Source organism: Mustela putorius, unplaced genomic scaffold, assembly GCF_011764305.1.
Source record: "Mustela putorius furo isolate JIRA1106 unplaced genomic scaffold, ASM1176430v1.1 tig00000738_pilon_pilon_pilon, whole genome shotgun sequence".
NCBI lineage: Eukaryota > Metazoa > Chordata > Mammalia > Carnivora > Mustelidae > Mustela > Mustela putorius.
The window spans coordinates 12,183,168-12,202,770 of record NW_025421463.1 but is presented as its reverse complement, the minus strand read 5'-3'; the positions used below and the strand labels follow the sequence as shown (position 1 = coordinate 12,202,770).

The 19,603-nt window shown below is 36.2% G+C and overlaps 1 protein-coding gene across 8 annotated transcripts in view; it reads left to right on the top strand.

Moving 5' to 3' along the window:
• RIC8B (RIC8 guanine nucleotide exchange factor B) overlaps positions 1 to 19,603 on the top strand; it is a 96,762-nt gene that overhangs the window by 38,186 nt on the left and 38,973 nt on the right. For all 8 annotated transcript variants that reach the window (XR_006607833.1, XR_006607832.1, XR_006607831.1 and 5 more), the window contains 2 exons: positions 9,888 to 9,982; positions 18,675 to 18,903. Coding sequence is in view for 3 of the 8 variants with exons in the window: in XM_004743074.3 (XP_004743131.2) it covers positions 9,888 to 9,982; positions 18,675 to 18,903 (324 nt within the window). In the remaining 5 variants the exon portion in view is untranslated. The remainder of the gene's footprint in view (positions 1 to 9,887; positions 9,983 to 18,674; positions 18,904 to 19,603) is intronic.

Here is a 19,603-nt window from a genome sequence, read left to right as displayed (position 1 = left end):
TCAGGCTCCCTGCTCAGCAGAGCCTGCTTCTCCCTCTCCCTCTGCCTGCCGCTCTACCTACTTGTGCTCTCTCTCTCTCAAATAAATAAATAAATGCTTTAAAAAAAAAAAAGAAGAAGAAGAAGAAGAAGAAGGAAAGAAACAAATGGAGTATTTTGGTGCCGGAGTAAATTATCTTTTATGACAGCTGACTTGAGGACTTAGGCTAGGATCTTGCTGTGTCCATTTGAAGCAGTGCTCACCATGAATACAGATCTGTTTTTGCCAGCAGCCTACTTTGAGAGGATTATCTCTGTACAGTGCTATAGTGGGAATATGCAGGCATCTGAGTTTTAAAGTGCAAATAGGTCTATATTTTGAAACCAAATATTTGAAGATCAGTCCTAACAGCTGTTTTAGATGACTGTAGTATGGTCAGTTTTTCCTGAGACTTGGCAGGAAAAGATGTGGAAAGCCCACATGCTCCATTTATGCTTTGAAACCAAATATTTGGAAGTATTTAAAATATTATGTCTCTGTGCTTATTTGGTACCTTCTATGGTTATTTTTCTTACACTGTTTGTTTTGGTGTTTTTAAGTTCTCCATTTAGTTGCAAGAGCTCTTCTGAGACTGTTGGTTTGCCATTGTTGGAGCCCCTGTTATTTAAATTGTGCCCAAAATAGTAGCTCACACTGTTCCAATTCCGGACTAAAAGGGTTTATTATAATTCAATGGCCGCACATCAGTATAAGTATGGAATGACATGTAATATATATCAGTAAATTGAGATTAGCCTTCATCAGTTAAATAGTGGGTCTGGAAGAAGCCTTGAAGATGTTGAAGCAGCAATTATTCATTCTGGGTAATAGAAGGTTTATTCTCCAAAAGATACGTGAGAAAGGACCTGAAGCAGGCATCTGTGCAGACCTAGGGCTTCTTGTGAGTTGTGGATCAGTAGATAAAGCCATTATAAAAATGTGCCCAGTTATTGTGACTCGGGTTATTACTGAAGTTATCAGAAATATGAACAGTATTGAAACCAGGAACTTGCCAACTCATTTAGGCAAGAGTGTGGGAAAGGTTTGTTGTTGTTGTTGTTTTAACCAATTCAGTTTCCTTGAGTCTCCAGATTCAAATTTTAGCAAACATTTAGTCAGTCAGTCCGTCAATAAATATTTATGTCCATTTACTAAATATTATACCAGCATTGTGTAATATCTTGGCAAATTATAGGCATAGTCTCTGCCTTCAGTTTTATTGGTAGGACAGGTAATAAATAAGTAAACAAATCTATAATTCAAATTGTGTTAAGTGCTAGGAGAGAAAAGTGCAATGACTGCGAATAGTTAGCATAGTCAGGGAAGAGCTGTGAAGGTGTCTCCTGAGATAGGATGACAAAACGATGAAACTGTTTGACAACTGGGGAGGTGAACGTTTCACAGAAATTGAACAGCATGTGGAAAGACCCAGAAATCAGAGCATAGGGAGGGACTCAGAACTTAACATAAGGAAAATCTGTAAAAAGGGTGCAGAGAAACTTGCCAGTAAGAGCCCATTTACTTGGACTTTAATAACACCTTGATTGTCAGCAAATGGCATCTTTCTCCAATGAAACAAGCACCTGAAGATTTGTTCATGCTTGAAGATAGCTATGGAAATAAAAGGACATTGAAAACTCATTATACAGAAGAATCCAACTTTAAAACTTAACTTTAAAAATAACTAATATTATTTTCCTTATAATGAAAATACATGCTTATCATAGATCTAAGGGGAAGAGTATAGAGGCAATAAAAAACTGCAAATCACCTATAAAACTACCACTCGAAGATAATCACTGTTTGCATATGATATATACCTTTCTAACCATTCTTCATTGTATAGTATGTAAATATAAACATATGTGTAATTTGTTTTTATAAAAACGCAGTCATTTTGTAGTCTTGATCTTTTTTTCCACAGTAAATGTTCTTGAAGAGTGGTGGTTTTCAAAATGTTCCTTGGAGCCATAAAGTTCCTAGGAATAAGATGAGTTCCAGGTTCTCCACCCTCACTTTCAAAAGAGCATCTTTGATTGTTACAGTTGCTATTGTTTTTTCTCTTTATAGTAGGTTGTAACTAGATTTCAAGTGGGGATAAAAAGAGTTCTGCAACCAAAATATAAATTTTTTTTTAAGATTTTATTTTATCTATTTGACAAAGATCACAAGTAGGCAGAGAGGCAGGCAGAGAGAGAGGAGGAGGCAGGCTCCCTGCTGAGAGAGAGCCCTATGCGGGACTCGATCCCAGGACTCTGGGATCATGACCCAAGTCAAAGGCAGAGGCTTTAACCCACTGAGCCACCCAGGTGCCACCCAAAAAAATAATTTAACTGCCAATTTATTCTTTCTGTCAAAGGTTGGCAAATCCTTGTGAAGAACTAATCTTCATAAGTCATTTTATACTTAATATGTAATTTTATACGTGAATATTCCTTCATAAAGATCTCTCAACCTTTAACAAATTCCTTATGTGTAGGCATTTAGATTGTTTGCATTTGTTTGCTGTTTTATATGGTAATGCAGTGAATTTTCTTATTAGAAAATTTTGTAGATAAATTCCTGAAATTATTGTGCCAAAAGATTTTTTAAAACTCTAAGGGTTTTTGATATGTATTGACAAGCTGCCCTTCAGAAGAGTGCTAGTTTATGCTAACTTTCCAGACCCTGGGCTTTCACCTTTAAAGATCTTTATCTATTAGACAGCTCAACTGTTACAGAAAATATAGATGTTTGGTTTGAGTTTTAAATGTTTTATAGGTATTTTTAATCACTGTTCACTTCCAGTTCATCAAAACCAGAAAATTAATGACTGGGTTTTTCTTGAGGCTTACCAGATTAGTGCCGTTTGTCCATTTTAGGTTCATGCCTCAGTGTTAAATTCCTGCCTGTCTGCTGATACCATCAGCAGATTAATTTGGAGATTCCTTTCCATTAACTGAAATGGTCTTGTCTTCCTCCTCCTTTAACACTTTGCTAAATCTCTTTGTTGATGGAGTTAAGCATGTTACTGTAGAGATCCGTCACTTAGCAAACACTCCCTTCTGCAGTGCTTTCCAGGTTATCAGTACATTGTGACGAGAAGACACAAGGACCAACAGACATGGTAGAGCCAGACAACCAAGAGCAAAGAGAGAAGTAATATAAGTATCTGAGTAGTCAAAAGATGCATTTAAGTCAGATAAAACAGTGACTGTCCATAGGAGTTATTTGGGAATGTCACATTATAACAGAAGAGGTTAGTGCCATGATTATTTTAGAGACTTGAAAGGGAATGTGGGAAAAGGACACGATATTAATTAAATAAAAATAAAGCTTCAAGCTGTGCCATTTTTTTTTTTTTTTTGCTGAATCATCTTTTCAGTAAATATTGAGTGCCCAATATATGCTGAGTTCTACATTAGTCATACAAGATACGAGATGAAGAAAGTATCATTGCCCTCAAAGAACTAACAGTCTAAGAGGAAAATCAGACATATGAACAGAGATGGATATACAACTGTTTGTTACATTACTTACTTTTCTTCTCTATATTTTCTGTATGTTTAAAAATAAGAAAGATTCACCTCCGTAATGCACAGATGCTTCAAATACCATATGTTCTAGATCTTTGAGGGTTTATCTGACCTCACTGGCATAGTCTTTCTGCCAAGCAACATAACCCAGGACAGAGTACACATTCAATAAATATTTGTTTAATGAAAAATTAAGTGTGATATAGAGAAATATATAGGAGAAAAAATCCAAAGTAAGCAGGGAAGAAGGAAAAGTTTATGATACCTTTTAAAATGTCAAAGCTGTTGGGGCATCCGGGTAACTAAGTTGGTTAAGTATCTGCCTTAGGCTTAGGTCATGATATCAGGATCCTGGGATCAAGCGCTATGTCTGGCCCCCCACTCTGCATAGTCTGCTTCCCCTTCTTCCTCTGCCCCTACCCCTGCTCATATTCTCTCTTTCTCAAATAAATAAAATCTTTTTTAAAAAGTCAAAGCTGGGGCACCTGGGTGGCTCAATGGGTTAAAGCCTCTGTCTTCGGTTCAGGTCATGATCCCGGGTCCCGGGATCGAGCCCCACATCAGGCTCTCTGCTCAGCGGGCTCTCTGCTCTGCTTCCCTCTCTCTCTCTGCTTGCCTCTCTGCCTACTTGTGATCTCTGTCAAATAAATAAATAAAATATTTTTAAAAAAGAGTCGAAGCTATTACAAAATTAACTAGAAGCCTAAAAGATTTAAGAACATTGTTTAGAGCAGCAGATTTCTAGCCTTTTTAGAGTTACGGCATTCTACTTTATAACATTTATATCTTCCCTCATAAATTAATTCAAAAAAGCATCATATTATTACTCTGTGCCCAGCACCACGTTCAATGAAAAAGATGCAGAGGTAAAATACATTATCTTTGCCTGTGAGGAGACTGAGATTTTGATTATATACAATTTGGCAGGAAAGATAACCTTAGTAAAGGTAAAGCAGAAGGGCTAGGGTAAAACAGCGTCAAATGTTACCTGAGATATAGCTTTATTTCTAGGTAAATTTGTGTATACTTCTGTGTGTATGTATGTCTGTGTCTGAAGTCTTTCACTTTTTATGGAATTGAAATCAAATTTTCACACATTCCTAAACCTTCTTGAAGAAACTAGAACTGTCCTGGGATAACAATACAATGTTAGGACTTGGTGTGCAGTTTTCTCCCTTCAGACTTTCACAGGCATTGATTAGATCACTTGACACTTTGAATGGAAAGATATGAGGAAATCCATACCTTTACCAAACAAAAGTGAAATCTTCCACAGTTTGCACAGGAGAAAAAAGGCAGCAGGACAGTAATAGAATTTGTAATTAAGAAGTAAGGACTATATAAAGAGATCCCAAAGACTTTCCTGAGTTTTTATCTCCCTTTTAATTGAGTGTTACTTTATTTTGATTTCTACTATCACTATCAAGCCTGTTTGCTTTCTGTCTCTTCCTCCTCCCTTCATCGCTGGTGGCTTTTTTTCTTCTCAATCTTTGGAGAGAAAGATTTCAGAAGACAGAATATTGATATCTGAAAGATGTGATTTCAGAGGAGAGAATATAGATATCTTAAAGATATCAAAACTAAGATGAAGCAAGTAAATTATAGTTATATAAACTGTATTTGTGTAATATTTTATAAAGAATAGTTATATTTAATCTATCCAGAATCTTTGTGACAAAAGAGCATTAACCCCATTTGATAAAAAAAGGACATGAAAGTTCAGAGTTTAAATTACTTATGGAAAGTCATACAGCAGAATAGCCAATACTAGAAAATAGTATCTACTCTAACCTTTGTTAAATAATACTTCTTAAATGGTAGCATTCATTCAGCAAACTTTGACTGAGACAGACTAATGGAATAGAGTCTAGAAATAAACCTACACATACATAGTCAACTCATTTATGATACAGGTAATGTTGAAGTGCAGTGGGGAAAGAGTAGACTTTTTAATAAGTTGTACTGGATCAATTGTATGTCTTTATGGAAGAAAAACTAATTTGAATCCTTACCTTATGCCATACACAAAAATTAATTTGAGATAGATACGGACCTAAATATGAAAGTTAAAATAATAAAGCTTTAAGAAGGAAACAGATTATCTTCATGACTTTATCTATCAAACATTTCTTAAGTAGGCAAAGATTTCTAAAACTGACAAAATAAAAATCAAATTTTAAAGGAAAAGACAAATTGATCTTCATTAAAATGAGCTCATCAAGAGAAGAAAGTAAAAAAGCAGGCCACCAAAGCAGAGGAGTTATTTGCAACACATCTATAAAGAACTCTATACAGAATACATTAAAAAGCCTTACAAATCCATAAAGAGTCAACCCAATAAAAAAATCAGCAAAAAGCCTTGAACAGGCACTTGACAAAAGAGGTATCCAAATGACCAGTAGTCATATGAAACTTCATTAGTCATCAGGAAAATGCATAATAAGAGACCACTGCACACCCAAAAGAATGACTAAATTTTATAACTCTGACAATACCAAGTGTTGCCACAACTGTAGAGTAACTATTAGGAGTGTAAAATGGTATAAACACTTTGAAACACTATTTGGCAGTATACTCTAAAGCTTGACACAGCATATGAGGCGTAAGAAATTATATTCACAGAAGTACCCGTCAATATAGCCCCAAACTGGAAACAATCCCAAGTGTCCATCCAGAGTAGGATAGGTAAGTAAAGTGTAACATATCCACTGCATTCAGCAGTGCTTTCTTAAACTAACTGTGGTGAAGGACCAGATTCTTTTTTGCCCTAGCTATCAGAATAAAACTCTTATATAACACAATATTACATGTATTGTCAAACTGGAAAAGTCTCTAAATGTTCATGCATACTTTTTGCACAGGGGGCACTGCAGGTCAGTGGCAAACAGGGTGTGGATCGACACTGGTCCACAGACTGCACCTCAAATAGCACTACTCTCAAGTGATGAAAATGAACACAAATGATGAAAATGCGTAGACTAGCTACACATACCAACCTGGACGAATCTCACAACCAGACACAAAAGGGCCTAAGTTTTATGATTCCATTCAAGCAAACTTGAGTGACAACAAAAAATCATCTATAATGTTAGAAACTAGAATTACCCTTGAAGAACAGGTGACTGTCATCTGAAGAGGCCATGAGGGGAATTCTGCAGTTCTTGATCTTGACATTGGATCATTTTTGTGTTGGTTATATGGATGTGCTCATTTTGTGAAAATTTATCTAGCTGCCCACTGATGACTGCATCTCTTTTTTGTTTTACTTATAATTTACATTAAAAATTATTGAATATTGGGGCACCTGGGTGGCTCAGTCAGTTGAGCATCGAAATCTTGGTTTCGGTCTGATCATGGTCTCGGAACAGTAGGATTGAGCCCTACATGGGCTTCACACTGGGTGTGGAACCTACTTGGGATTCTTTTTCTTCCTCTCCCTCTGCCTCTCTCTCTTTCCTCTCTCTCTCCCTGTCTAAATAAATAAATATTGAACACCTATTTAACATATGTACTCTAAACTTCTAAAGTTACCAGATTAGTGGAGAAAGCAATGGAAATGCAAGTGTGGCATTACAAATTATGATTTTATGAAAGGAATCATAATAAGATAGTGATAGAAAATAATGAAGGAAGAAGCCTACTTAGATGAAGTGGACAAGGAAGAGGCTTCTCTGATAAAATGTTTTAGCTGAGACCTAGGAGATGAAAAGGAATTGGTGATGCCAGGAGTGGGGGAAACAATCCATGGATTTCACCAGTTGCTTTGGGTACAGAAATAGAGAGAATTTAGTGGATTTATGGTAAAAGGGCATTGCAGACATAGGTACAACTTGGGAATTGGTGTTATACAAGTTGGGACACAAGGAAATGGGATGGAAAGAAGTAGGATTTTGGTTTACAGTTGCAAGTAAAAAGATCAAAGTGGATAGTTTTGCAAGAAGCTTATCAACATCAGTGTGAGAAGAGAGCAACTGTGATACCTAGAATAAAGGAAAATCTAGTGTTGGTTTTTGTTTTGAGAGACAGCATGCATGAGCAAGTGTGTGGGGGTGGGAATGGGGAGAGAGAGAGAATCCCACGCCAACTCCTCGTTCAGCATGGAACCCGACGCAGGTCTCAGTCTCCTAACCCTGAGATCATAACCTGAGCTGAAATCCAGAGTCATACACTTAACTGACTGCCTAACTCACGTGCCTAAGGAAAATCTTAAAACTCTTTTTAAAGGAAGTGCATTCCCACTTAATTTTCAAAACCAAGGAAAACATCTTATTAAGAGTTAGGAAATGGAAGGAGTACCTGGGTGGCACAGACAGTTGGGCATCAGACCCTTGGTTTTGACTAGGGTTATGATCTCAGGGTCACGGGCCCTATGTGGGGTTCTGGCTAGGTGTGGAGTCAGAGTTTTTCTCTCCCTCTGTCCCTGCTCACTGCTCACACTTGCTCTCTGTCTTTCTAAAATAAACGGATAAATCGTAAAAAAAAAAAAAACAAAAACAAGTTATCTGGAAGAATTTCACATGTGTTTCAATGTGCTTCATGTAATTTGGGGTAAGTAAATGTGTATTTACATATTAGAGAATTTTGTTTCAGGCATTTGAAAATGGATGGCGAATGGGACAGTCTCTGGGTCAACCCTGCCAGTCTTCAGGTCTCTGACATTCCACGGATTCCTCCTCCCCTTTTCTTTCTTCCTTCCCCAGCACACGATTATTTCATTATCACTCATTTCAGCTCTATCTTCTGTTTCCTTTCTCCCTCATTATTCCCCTCATCTTCAAATGTTCCATTGCAAGTGCTAAGCACTTCCTTGTGTATCATCCTCTTTAATTCTTTTATGACCCTACCAGGCACATACGTGTGGAGATGCCTGTGGGGAAACTTTGGCTCAGAGAAGCTATATGACTTGTTTAAGGTCACAATTTAGCCACTAGACTCCCAAATGCAGTGCTTTTTCCGTTGTGCCACTGAGGCCTTCCTCTCTTCAAATAAACATATAATAATTTTATGCTTAAAATTCTGTCCTCTGCATTATGAGTAATGAAATTGTGCTCTATTGTTTGTTACATTTTTTAAGACACATCTTCTCACCTATATGTGAATATAAGAACATATATGAATATGTGTATAATATGTGAGTATATTTCACTTTACACAGACGTGAGATCAATATATACTAAAGTTTTAAAATTTTTTATAAATTTTTTTGAATTTTTAAATAGTTTTTGAAGTAATTGGTTACTTCCTGAAGTATATAGCATACACAGGATCTCTTATAATTATCACTCATTTTATCTGTCTTCTAATTACTATTTTTTTTTAAAGATTTTATTTATTTGACAGAGAGAGATCACAAGTAGGCAGACAGTCAAGCAGAGAGAGAGAGGGAGGAGGAAGCAGGCTCCCTGCCTAGCAGAGAGCCCGATGCGGGACTCGATCCTAGGACCCTGAGATCATGACCTGAACTGAAGGCAGAGGCCCAGCCCACTGAGCCACCCAGGGAGCCCCTGTCTTCTAATTATTAAAAATCTGGACAAAGAGAGAGATGACTTTGATACAGGTGACTAAAGAAATTGTAGTGGCCCAAGAGCTCACTAAAAAAGAGGAGGTAAACTAAGTGATTACTCATAACTTAGCTTATTTCCTACTGCTGGTCTTTTTCTCTCTGACTCTATGTGTCTTTAATACCAATGGGTGAGTAAACATTGGGAAAATAGGAGATTAAACTCAGATCACTTGTTTTTCATCACTTGCCAGTAATTTGGGAGGAATTAGCAAGATTTGGGGAAGCTAGGAGATTAAGAAGACTCATTAAAATAAAGTTGATAAATTATAGATTTTAACTTAATTGCTTTTGAACATCAAGAAATGAGGCATTAAGGATATATAACCCACTCTTAAAATATCTGATAGCAGTATATCTATTTAAACTTTTCTAACAATTAGCAGACTGGAACAGTATACTATCAAAAGAATCTAGGCTTTCTGGAAATGGCAAAGATCATTAGGTGAATTGAATCTTACTGTAAAACAGAGTGGGACATGCATGGATGTTGATCATGCATCTCTGTGCCCAGCATGCCCTAAGGGAGCAGCTAGACCAGTACCGTCTGCTTTCAGCCATTTCTGGAGGTGGTTGTAGCTCTTCATATGAGACAGTAACTATTCACTTAGTACTGAGAACTTTTTCTACAGTAACCTGACTTCTATTATGTATGGTATAAGAATGACTGACTGTTGTGGGGGGGGAGGCAGGTTGGCCAGAAGATAACTCCGAGGAACGTAGTAATACACCAAGCTCCTTCGTTAAGGCATTCAATCCCAAATTTTTCCTCTTGTCTTTTTTATTTGCTGTAGAGTGATTCTCATCAGTTCCGTGTCATGGCAGCTGTCCTTCGCCATTGTTTACTAATCGTAGGTCCAACCGAAGACAAAACAGAAGAGCTGCACAGGTGGGTAACCTCTGTGTTGATATCTCAATGAAAAATATCATCAATTCTTGTTTTTATGCATCCAATTTTTATTGTTAAAAGCACAAGAAAGTAAAAATATTACAGTAAGTCTGATAACTGTTGAGAAATCATTACTGTGCCCTGATGAGAAATTTTCATTCTATTCCCTTTGATTTTATTAAATTGAGTCCAACAAAAGAGAATTTGGCATTTGTTGCATTCAACAATAAAACCCAGAGTAACAGTAATTATAGCACAATTCAGTAGTTACTGAGTACTAAGTGTGACACGATGCTAAGTGCTTTATAAAGATTAACTTACTTTAATCAGCATACTCATCTTATGAGGTTACTGCTATTCTTCCCTTTCGATAGGCCATGAAATTGGGCATAGAGAAAATGTAGCAATTTCTTTGAGATTACACAGCCCTAGTAAGTGACAGGACTTGGATTTGAACCCTGCTTTTCATTACTGCACTCAATAATCTCACTGATTTCACTGTAAGAGTAGTTACCAAAAAGTATATCATAAGCAATATGTATTAATTAAATTTTTAAAACTTATTATAAAAATTGGGTCACAGTCTCAAGTATTAATATTTAAAAAATAGTTCAAGTGTTGTGACTTGCTTGTTGGAGCTCTTGGTGGACTACTGCTAAAATGTGTCATTCTGTAAGAATTGAGTTCATGCATTTTTCTAGTCCTCTTTCTATTCTAGATCAGACTTGCAATAACAACACTTCTGATTTTAACAGAAGACTGCTTATGGTGTTTTACTCTTTAAAAATACAAGTGGTATTTTTTTTAAGATTTTATTTACTTATTGGAGAGAGAGAGAGCATGAGCAGGGGAGAGGCAGTGGGAGAGGGAGAAGCAGAGGGAGAGGGAGAAGCAGACTCCCCACTGAGCAGGGTGCCTGACACACTGGTCTCAATCCCAGGGTTCCAGGATCCTGACCTGAGCCGAAAGGAGATGCTTAACCAAGTGAGCCACCCAGGTACCCCAAATACAAATGGTATTTTAAACAACTCAAATAAATTCAAATCTGCAATTACCTTTGGCATTAACTCTGCTTTACAAATAAATTTGGACTCCTCTTAATAGTAGAAAGCACCTACATTTACAATATTCTATTTTTTTAAATATGGCTTAAATAAAACTTCATAGAAACACAACAGAGTGTAAAAATGGAGCATAACCTTACTATTTTTCAATCAAATCCTTATTATTTTAGTTATGATCAGCAATTTATTATTTGATATTTTACAGAGTTAGGTTACTTTATGTACTCTGCCCTGCAAACATTCAAAAGATTATTTTATTCACAATTAAAAAGTGTGATTTCTTTTCCTTCGGGTACAGATCAAAAGTTCCTTTAATTTTCTTGAGACTGTGCCTTTAAAAATAATCAGGTTAAGTGCAATAAATCATGGTCTCTAAAACAATTTAAACACTCTGACTCATAATTTTTTCATAATCGAGACACTAGAAATACAGATGCTGAAACTTTTAAAAAATGGATTTACAATAAGAACAGGAGTAAATTGATGGCTTTTCCTTTTGGAAATCAGTTATTGTAAGTTAAATGGCATTCATACAAGAATATAAGGAGAGGGACACCTGGGTGGCTCAGTCGTTAAGCATCGGTTCAGGTCATGAGCCTGCATCTCCCTCTCCCACTCCCCCTGCTTCTGTTCCCTCTCTCTCGCTGTGTCTCTGTCAAATAAATAAATAAAATCTTTAAAAAATAAAAAATAAAGTCTTCATAATAAAAGAAAAAAAAAGAATAAGGAGAAAGTGTTTGGGGAGTTGTTACACTGGTTACAAAAAAACATTGCTAAGGATTTCTCTGATAAATTTAATATTGTAAGACAGCACCCAGTATTTATAAAAAAAAGAGCAAGAGGAGAGGTTTTAAGAACCAGATTTTTTAAAAAGTAATCAGATTTCTTTATTTTCTTTCTGATAATATTTACTTTAAATATTCTTTTTAAAGACATTTTACTTTAAATTTACTTTTATCTTAAAACTTGTTCTGATAAAATATCTATTAGCTACACTGTAAATAAGATTTCCCTAGAGCCACAAACAGGATATAGGAGTATAGCTCAAAGCCTTTCCTAGGAGATCAAAGTTGCTGCTGACTTGACAGTTTATCTGGAACGGCCCTGCATGTCCCTTTAATCGGAATTAAAGTGATTAGTATCATTTGAGAGTAGTGACTCTAGGCTAAGCCATTTAAATACAGAGAAAACTGCATTAACCTCAAAGGGCTATATTAGGAAACTTACTAGGATTTTAATACCCACTAAATTCTACGTATTTATTTATAGTGTAATACCCACTAAATTCTGCATATTTATACTTCAGTATTTCTACAGAAAATCATGTGTGTGTTTAAGGCAAAGTTAAAACAAAAAAAAATCAGAATGTTTTTCAAAGTAACAATTTGTTCCATTTTTTTTTAGTTATTTTATAAGTTTATTTTTTCTTTTTGACACATTAAGGAAAAATGTAACAAAATAGGTAAACCTGGATAGTGTATGATTATGCATTAAAACTCAAAGAGTTGTGGTAACAATTAAATGAGAAATTAATAAAGCAATCTGTCCCTGCACTGAGGAAGCACTCAGCAAGTGTGCGAACTGCTGTCACCTCTGCTGTCACCACTGCTACCACCGCCACTTCTTTTACTATTATTACAATAAGCACACTGGCTTTTAGGTCCAATACTTAATTCCAGATATATTTTTAAAAGTTGTTTTTGATTTTGATATTTTGTTAGGATTTTTATGTATATCCTATGATCATGTAGAGAAATCTATTTTCCATTCATCTGTTTTTCTCAAGCCAGGGATGTTCTAGGATACGTGCATGCCAGGAGTCTACTAGGCTCCTCCAGGAGACAAGTGAGTAGAAACATGGCTAGGCAACAGCTTTTTCTGATGCGCGGTCTCCTTTTTTCCCCCACCCCCAGAGCAATCAACAGGACAGGGACATAAGAGATAAAATGAGTTAGCTCACATAGAAGTTGACCTTCACCTTTATTTCCACTAATCAGCATCTTAGATAGTTTTTAAAATCTACTTATTTCATTTCCTTTTGTCTATACTTAAAGTAACAAGTAAATTGTTGGTTTGAGTCATCTTTTTTGATACATTAAAGGACATCCTAATTCGGTTCATCTCTGTTATCTTCCTGAAAGTATTTTCAACCTTCTTGTCCATAATCAGTAAACTTATGTATAAACTGCCAAAAACAGTTGCATGTGGATGTGGTTGTGGTTTTGTTTTATTTTAGAGAGAAGGGGGAAATGGGAATGGCCTAAATGCTAGAGAGGTGAGAAGAGTGGAGGACCAGATCTGATTAATTTATTTTAGCCTCTCAACTCATTTCTTTCACTTAGCACACTGGCATCTACAAAATGCTTTCTCTCTTTTTTTTCCCCCACACTCAAAGAACCTGTGTGTCTTTAAAAAGTACTTACCTCCCTGCCTTTTTTGTTGTTTCTTTGCTTAGACTAATTTATCTCATATACTGGGGACAATTTAGTACCTAATGATACCTCATTACAATCCTAAGCAATGTCTTTTTTCCAGCTTTATTGAGATTCAGTGGACATGTCACATTGTTTCAGTTTAAGGTATACAATGTTGTTGATTTGATAGATTTACATATTGTGAAATGATTACCACCACAGCATTAGCTAGGCATATGTCTTACACATGACCAACTTTTTTTTTTTTTTTCAAAATTTTTCATCAACGTTTACTGATTCTATAAATGTTATATCACTGAGGCAGCAGGAAAAAAAACAGTAATCAGATACAGAATGACATAATTAATTTACTTGAACTAAAATTTATGACCCGTCCAACATTACATTTTTTTTTAAATTTTTAATTTTTTATAAACATGTATTTTTATCCCCAGGGGTACAGGTCTGTGAATCAGCACTCACCAAAGCACATACCCTCCCCAATGTCCAACCTATCTGTATGCCTTCATTGTCATGTCTTGCTAGTCTTGAAGCACCCAACCCCAGATCTGTCAGACCACCTTCTTTTTCTACTTCTAAACTCAGGCTGCTCTGATCTGTGGGACAGTTTTACCTAACCCAACAGTTTGATCCATCCTCTCCACTGCATTTAGAGTTGTTTCTCAAAAAAGAAGATCTCTGCTTAGAATATTCGTTGGCTCCCCCATCTCTTTATGTTCAAGAGCAAACTTGTATTGTCATTTTGCTTTTATTAATAATCTGCCTCCTTATCAGGGAAGTCTATGTTTCCCTGGCTTCTGTACCTTTTTCTTTGCCAGAATAACTCTGGTTTAAGGTCATCAGTAACCCATCTGGCTATAACCTACATCTTATCATGGCAGCCCCCTTTATGATACTCCTACACCACTCCCCACAGACATACATGTACTTTTCTGGTCTCATTGTCTACCAAGGCCGCTCCCTGCCTTATCCTTTGCTTTACACTGTATACTTAGGGCCTAGCACAAGGCATATTAAGTATTTGTTGAGAATGAAGTGAGGTTTAAGCTAGTCTTAAAGAATGAGACTATTCTTCTAGGCAGGAGAACCCAGGGCCAAACACAGAAAAGAGTTTGTGTCTATGGCGTATGTAGAGAACAATGACCAGGTCACTATGGGTTAAAAAGCTATGCTTTGCTGAGAGCAGCATTCAGGAGTCTTTACATCATATCTTATCCAAAGTTTTCTGGACACTTCTCACCTGCAGTGGCCCCAGTCTTCTCTTAACTATCTGGTTCTTCTACTGTTCTTGAATTTTATCTACTTGGGCTTTAGAGCCATGGCTCCACCAGAATGCCTATTACTAAGGACACTAGTGACTTCCATTTTGCAAAACCCAGTGGACACTTCCTGTCATCTTACTTGATCTGTCCCACATCATTTGACAGCCCACTTTTGCGTATGTACTTTCTTCCAGGATACCATACTATCCTGGTTTTCCTCCTACCTCACTAGTTGTAATTTTTTCCTCAGTTCCTCAGCTTCTAGGCAATAGAGTGCCCCAGGTTCAACCTTCACAGTTTTTTAGTTCACATGCATTCCCTCCCTAATTTAATCAACCTTTTGTCTTCAGACAAATACAGATAAATTCAGATAGATGTATCTGCTAATGGTCCCTCAGCTTCTATCTCTAATCCAGATCTCCCTCTCCAAACTTGACTCTTGCCACTAATTTCCTATTAACATCTCCCCTTGGAAGTCTAATAGATATCCCAAATTTAACATATCCAAAATTAAATTCTTAGTCTTCCCCTGAAAAGCTGCTTCTCCTGCAGTGTTTTCCGTTTCAGTTTATGGCAACTCCAGCTTTCCACTTGCTAAGGCTTGAACTTGGATTCTCACACTTCACAACTGGCCTGTCAATGTCTTTCAAAATGGATCCAGATATAACCGCTTCACTATTATCATCATATTCAGTCACCTGAATTTTATAGTGATACCCTGATTCTTCTCACCTTTGATGTCCTGCCATTCTTTTCTCAATGCAGTAGTCAGAATGACCCTTTTTAGGTAAATCAGAGTATATCACCATGAAAGACCCTACAGGAGCTCCCACTTCACTGAGCATAAAATTAAATTTTAAGTGCCTGCAAGACCAATCTGACCATACCTGATCTCCTATCCTACTCCTTTTCCTATATATATAGTGGTTTGGCAACACCAACTTCACAGTTCTTCATTTATGCCACTGCTTCTACCTTGGAGCCTTTGCTCTTGCTTTTCTTTCTGAAATGTTCTTTCCCCACATTGTGACATGGCTCCCTACCTCACTTCATTTCTTTGCTTAAATGACACCATTTTAGTGAGGTCTAGCCTAATCACTCTATTCAAAATTATAACCCCCCTGTTCTATCTTACTGTCCTGGGTTTCTCCGCGAGGCCGCTTATCACCTTCTATCATGCTATTTAGTTATCTTATTTCTTTTGTTTACTTTTCATTGACTGTCCTCTCCATGCTGGAAAATAAGCTCCCCAAAGGCAGGGATTTGTCTCTTTTCTTCATAAAACAATGCCTGACACAAGTAATAAATAATTACTGAATCAAGCTAAAGTTAGGAATTTACATCTTTTGGAGGAAGTCTTTTGGAGGTCTGAAGGTTCATTTAAGTAAGTTTTCAGCCATAAAGAAAAGATATGCGATCCCCAAATAAAGAAGTTATATTTGAACCAGGAAGATTTGTTAATGGCTATAGGTCTCCATGTACCATTATCATGTCTCTCATTGTCATTTGGTATTAAATTATGTTTAGTCCAATGGTTGATACAGGACTGATTTTTAGATTGCCTCCCCTCCCCCACAACTAACAAGGCTTTAATCAGGGCATTAAGGAGTTCTAAATAGGCATTGCTTTTGAATCTGCATATCAGGAGGGGGCTGGGAGCATGAGTAGGAGGATGTCATGTCCCAGTGATTAATGATCTCTAGGAAGCTGAAAAGGGGAGAGTAATATACACAGTATTTCTACCCCCTGGAGTAGGAATGCAAACACCATTGTGCGGATCTGTGCATAGTCACTGACTTCCTGGTAGCTGGAGAATTTCATACACTCTTCTACCACAAATAAAACTGTCAGAGAAGTGACAGAGCTCAAAAAGCGGGCCTTCCTTACTTAAAAAGAATAGCTCAAACACAGTGAGCCAGAAAATTAATTTTGTAGTTGTTTGGAAACCCAGTTGTTTAAGAAGAAAAGTGAAAATGGGAACTTTCCTTGAAAAGCCTAAAACCTCCAAATATTTGTTGAATCAAACTCTACATTTGGTTTCTTAAATTTACCAGATTCCTAGAAACTGCTTATTTTAAATGAATTTAAAGGGAAACATTCCTTTGTAATGAAATGCATCGTTTTAAACTTTTCAGTGTGGTCTCTATGGTGGACTTAGAGAATCATACTATCAGTGGACTTCATTGCCTATTGCCTTATGTGTTGAAAAAAAAATCCTAACATTTCAAAATGGTTTATACAGTTGTAGAAAGTAATTCTATGGTGGAGTTCTTTTGTTTTATTTGTTTTCATCCCCAGTGAATCTGTGATATTTAATAACAGTTTCCAAATGCTTAAGTCAGAAGTGAAACATTTTTAAGACTAGATAAGGAACTACAGATGTTTGCAAAAATTTTTAAAAGAAAGTTTGTGGGGAAAGCATTGTGTTTCAACGAATTGTGATTTTTTTTCTTTTTTTTTTTTTTTTTACGAATAACCAAAATTAGGGTCATCGTTTAACAGTAGCAGGTAGTAATCACAGCAGCAGCAACAGATTTTTCATGGGGACCACCAAATAACTTGTATTCTGCCAGGACTCATTCATCCATAGGATTGTTATTTTTGTTTGTGGCTCAGATTGTTTTGATACCTTTTACATTACTAGTCATTGTTCTGTACTGTCTAATTTTTAAACTTTGATTTCTTATGAGTATTTTTTCCATAATATAAAAAGAGAGGAAGGATATACTCATTCTTGGAGAAATGAGAGCTACACTTCTGAATGAAAGAAAGAAAGCAAATGTATATATTATTTCTGTTTTGTTGTTGCTTACTTTGTTTTATTTTTGAGGATTCCATTATAATCTAAATTAAAAAGAACTACTGTGGTCTAAATTAAGACAGCATCAGATAGATTAAGCCCTGAGTTTGGTTTCCAAGTGGTTAGACTTCTCCATTGCATTTGCAAGAGTTTATTTTTAGTCAGGATGTGGTTATTTTTAGATCTGCTTCTCTGTCACTAGGAAATGTAATGCCTGTCTTTCCATTGTTGTTTATCAGGAAGTTCTGAGGCACAGGCTTAGGAGATCCAGTTAGCAGAGAACACCACCTCCTTTTAGATGAAAGAATGTGAAATAATGCCTGAAGGAAAATCTGTTAATTGAGAACATATCTAATTTTAAAATTATTAGTGTCACTTTAATCTCTAACACACTGAGCAACTGAACAAGATTTTTAAGGAATACCAAAAACACAAGGTTTGGGTTCCCCCTACTGGTGTGCATCCCAGGTGCCTGTGTTCATTAACAACATAGCAGAAAGGCCTAGGGGATAAAGATTTGAAATGGCTATGTTGGGCTCTTTTAAAGAGACCTGGTGATGAGAAAAGAAGAAAAAGCACCATTACCCATTTTCTGCTAATGTCTTTTTAAAAATGGGATGATCTAAAATTGTATTTTTTATGTCCAGAAAGAACAAAACTTAATCCTATAATATTTGGTTTTTAATGTTGTTGCCTGTGATAAGCTGCTTATATACAGCTTCTCAAATGCTTTATGTTATAATCTAAGGAATAATAAAACACCAGTGGCTCCACAAAAGGATTTAAAACCCCAAGGAAAAAATATAAAGCTAGCATTGTGTCATAGTAAAATTAAAGAGCTGGTGTTAAAGCTAATTCCTATTTTAGCATTTCAGAAAGTGACATGACATCATGTGATTGTGTGTGTCCATTTAACATCTGTTCTTTCTAATTTGTCGTATGTGTATTTAAAACAGTTCTCTTTATTTTCTGTCTCTTAGTCAGTAAATGCCAAGTAATATTAAAGGCTTGTTTTGAAAAAGAAAAATTTTAATTGACTCCTAAAAGTCATTTCTGAACTTCTTCTTATGTTTGCATTTTAAAAGACTATTCAATGAAATTAAAATATTGTATTTTTAAATTGCTTTTCAGCAATGCAGTCAACCTTTTAAGCAATGTTCCGGTCTCTTGTTTGGATGTTCTCATTTGTCCATTAACCCATGAAGAAACAGCCCAAGAGGCAACAACACTAGATGAACTGCCCAGTGATAAAACGGCTGAGAAAGAAACTGTTTTGAAAAAGAATACCATGGTATACAATGGTATGAATATGGAAGCCATTCATGTTTTACTCAGTTTTATGGAGAAGAGAATAGACAAGGTAAGACTGATAAAATGGGAGGCCTTGGGAAGATGTTTCTAAAGAATGTAAATGTGCCATATATGCAGACATCACAAGGACATGATTTTTAAATATAAGCTTTTTTTAAGTAGCTAATGTTTTACGTAGTTATATCCTGGAAATCATTTTATTACAGTATATGATTAATTATAAAAAACAAATTTATTTGCTTAAAGCCAAAAATTTTGTTGATCCAAGACTAAAACTATGACTGGTGCCTGAAAGTGAAGGAAAAATTAATTACTTTTCCACGTAGGTATTTTGTAAGACCTAGAAGTAAAAATTATCCCCCAAAAAAACTTGATGATAAATTCTTTCCATAATACCAAAAGGCTATCTTTTTTAAAAATCATCAACTTTTCATTTGTTGTGCGTTGCTTATTTTCTTATCTCTCAGTTGCTTTTTCAGGTTAATTATATTAAAAGGTAGCAAGGTAGTGTGGGTGGGTCATCAAAACCTTTGATTCTTTTAAGCCCAATATAGGAAAATCCAGGGAGGATAAAAACAGACATTAAGGGGCACCTGGGTGGCTCAGTGGGTTAAAGCCTCTGCCTTTGGCTCAGGTCATGATCCCAGGGTCCTGGGATCCAGCCCTGCATCGGGCTCTCTGCTCAGCGGGGAGCCTGCTTCCTCCTTTATCTTTGCCTGCCTCTCTGCCTACTTGTGATCTGTCTGTCA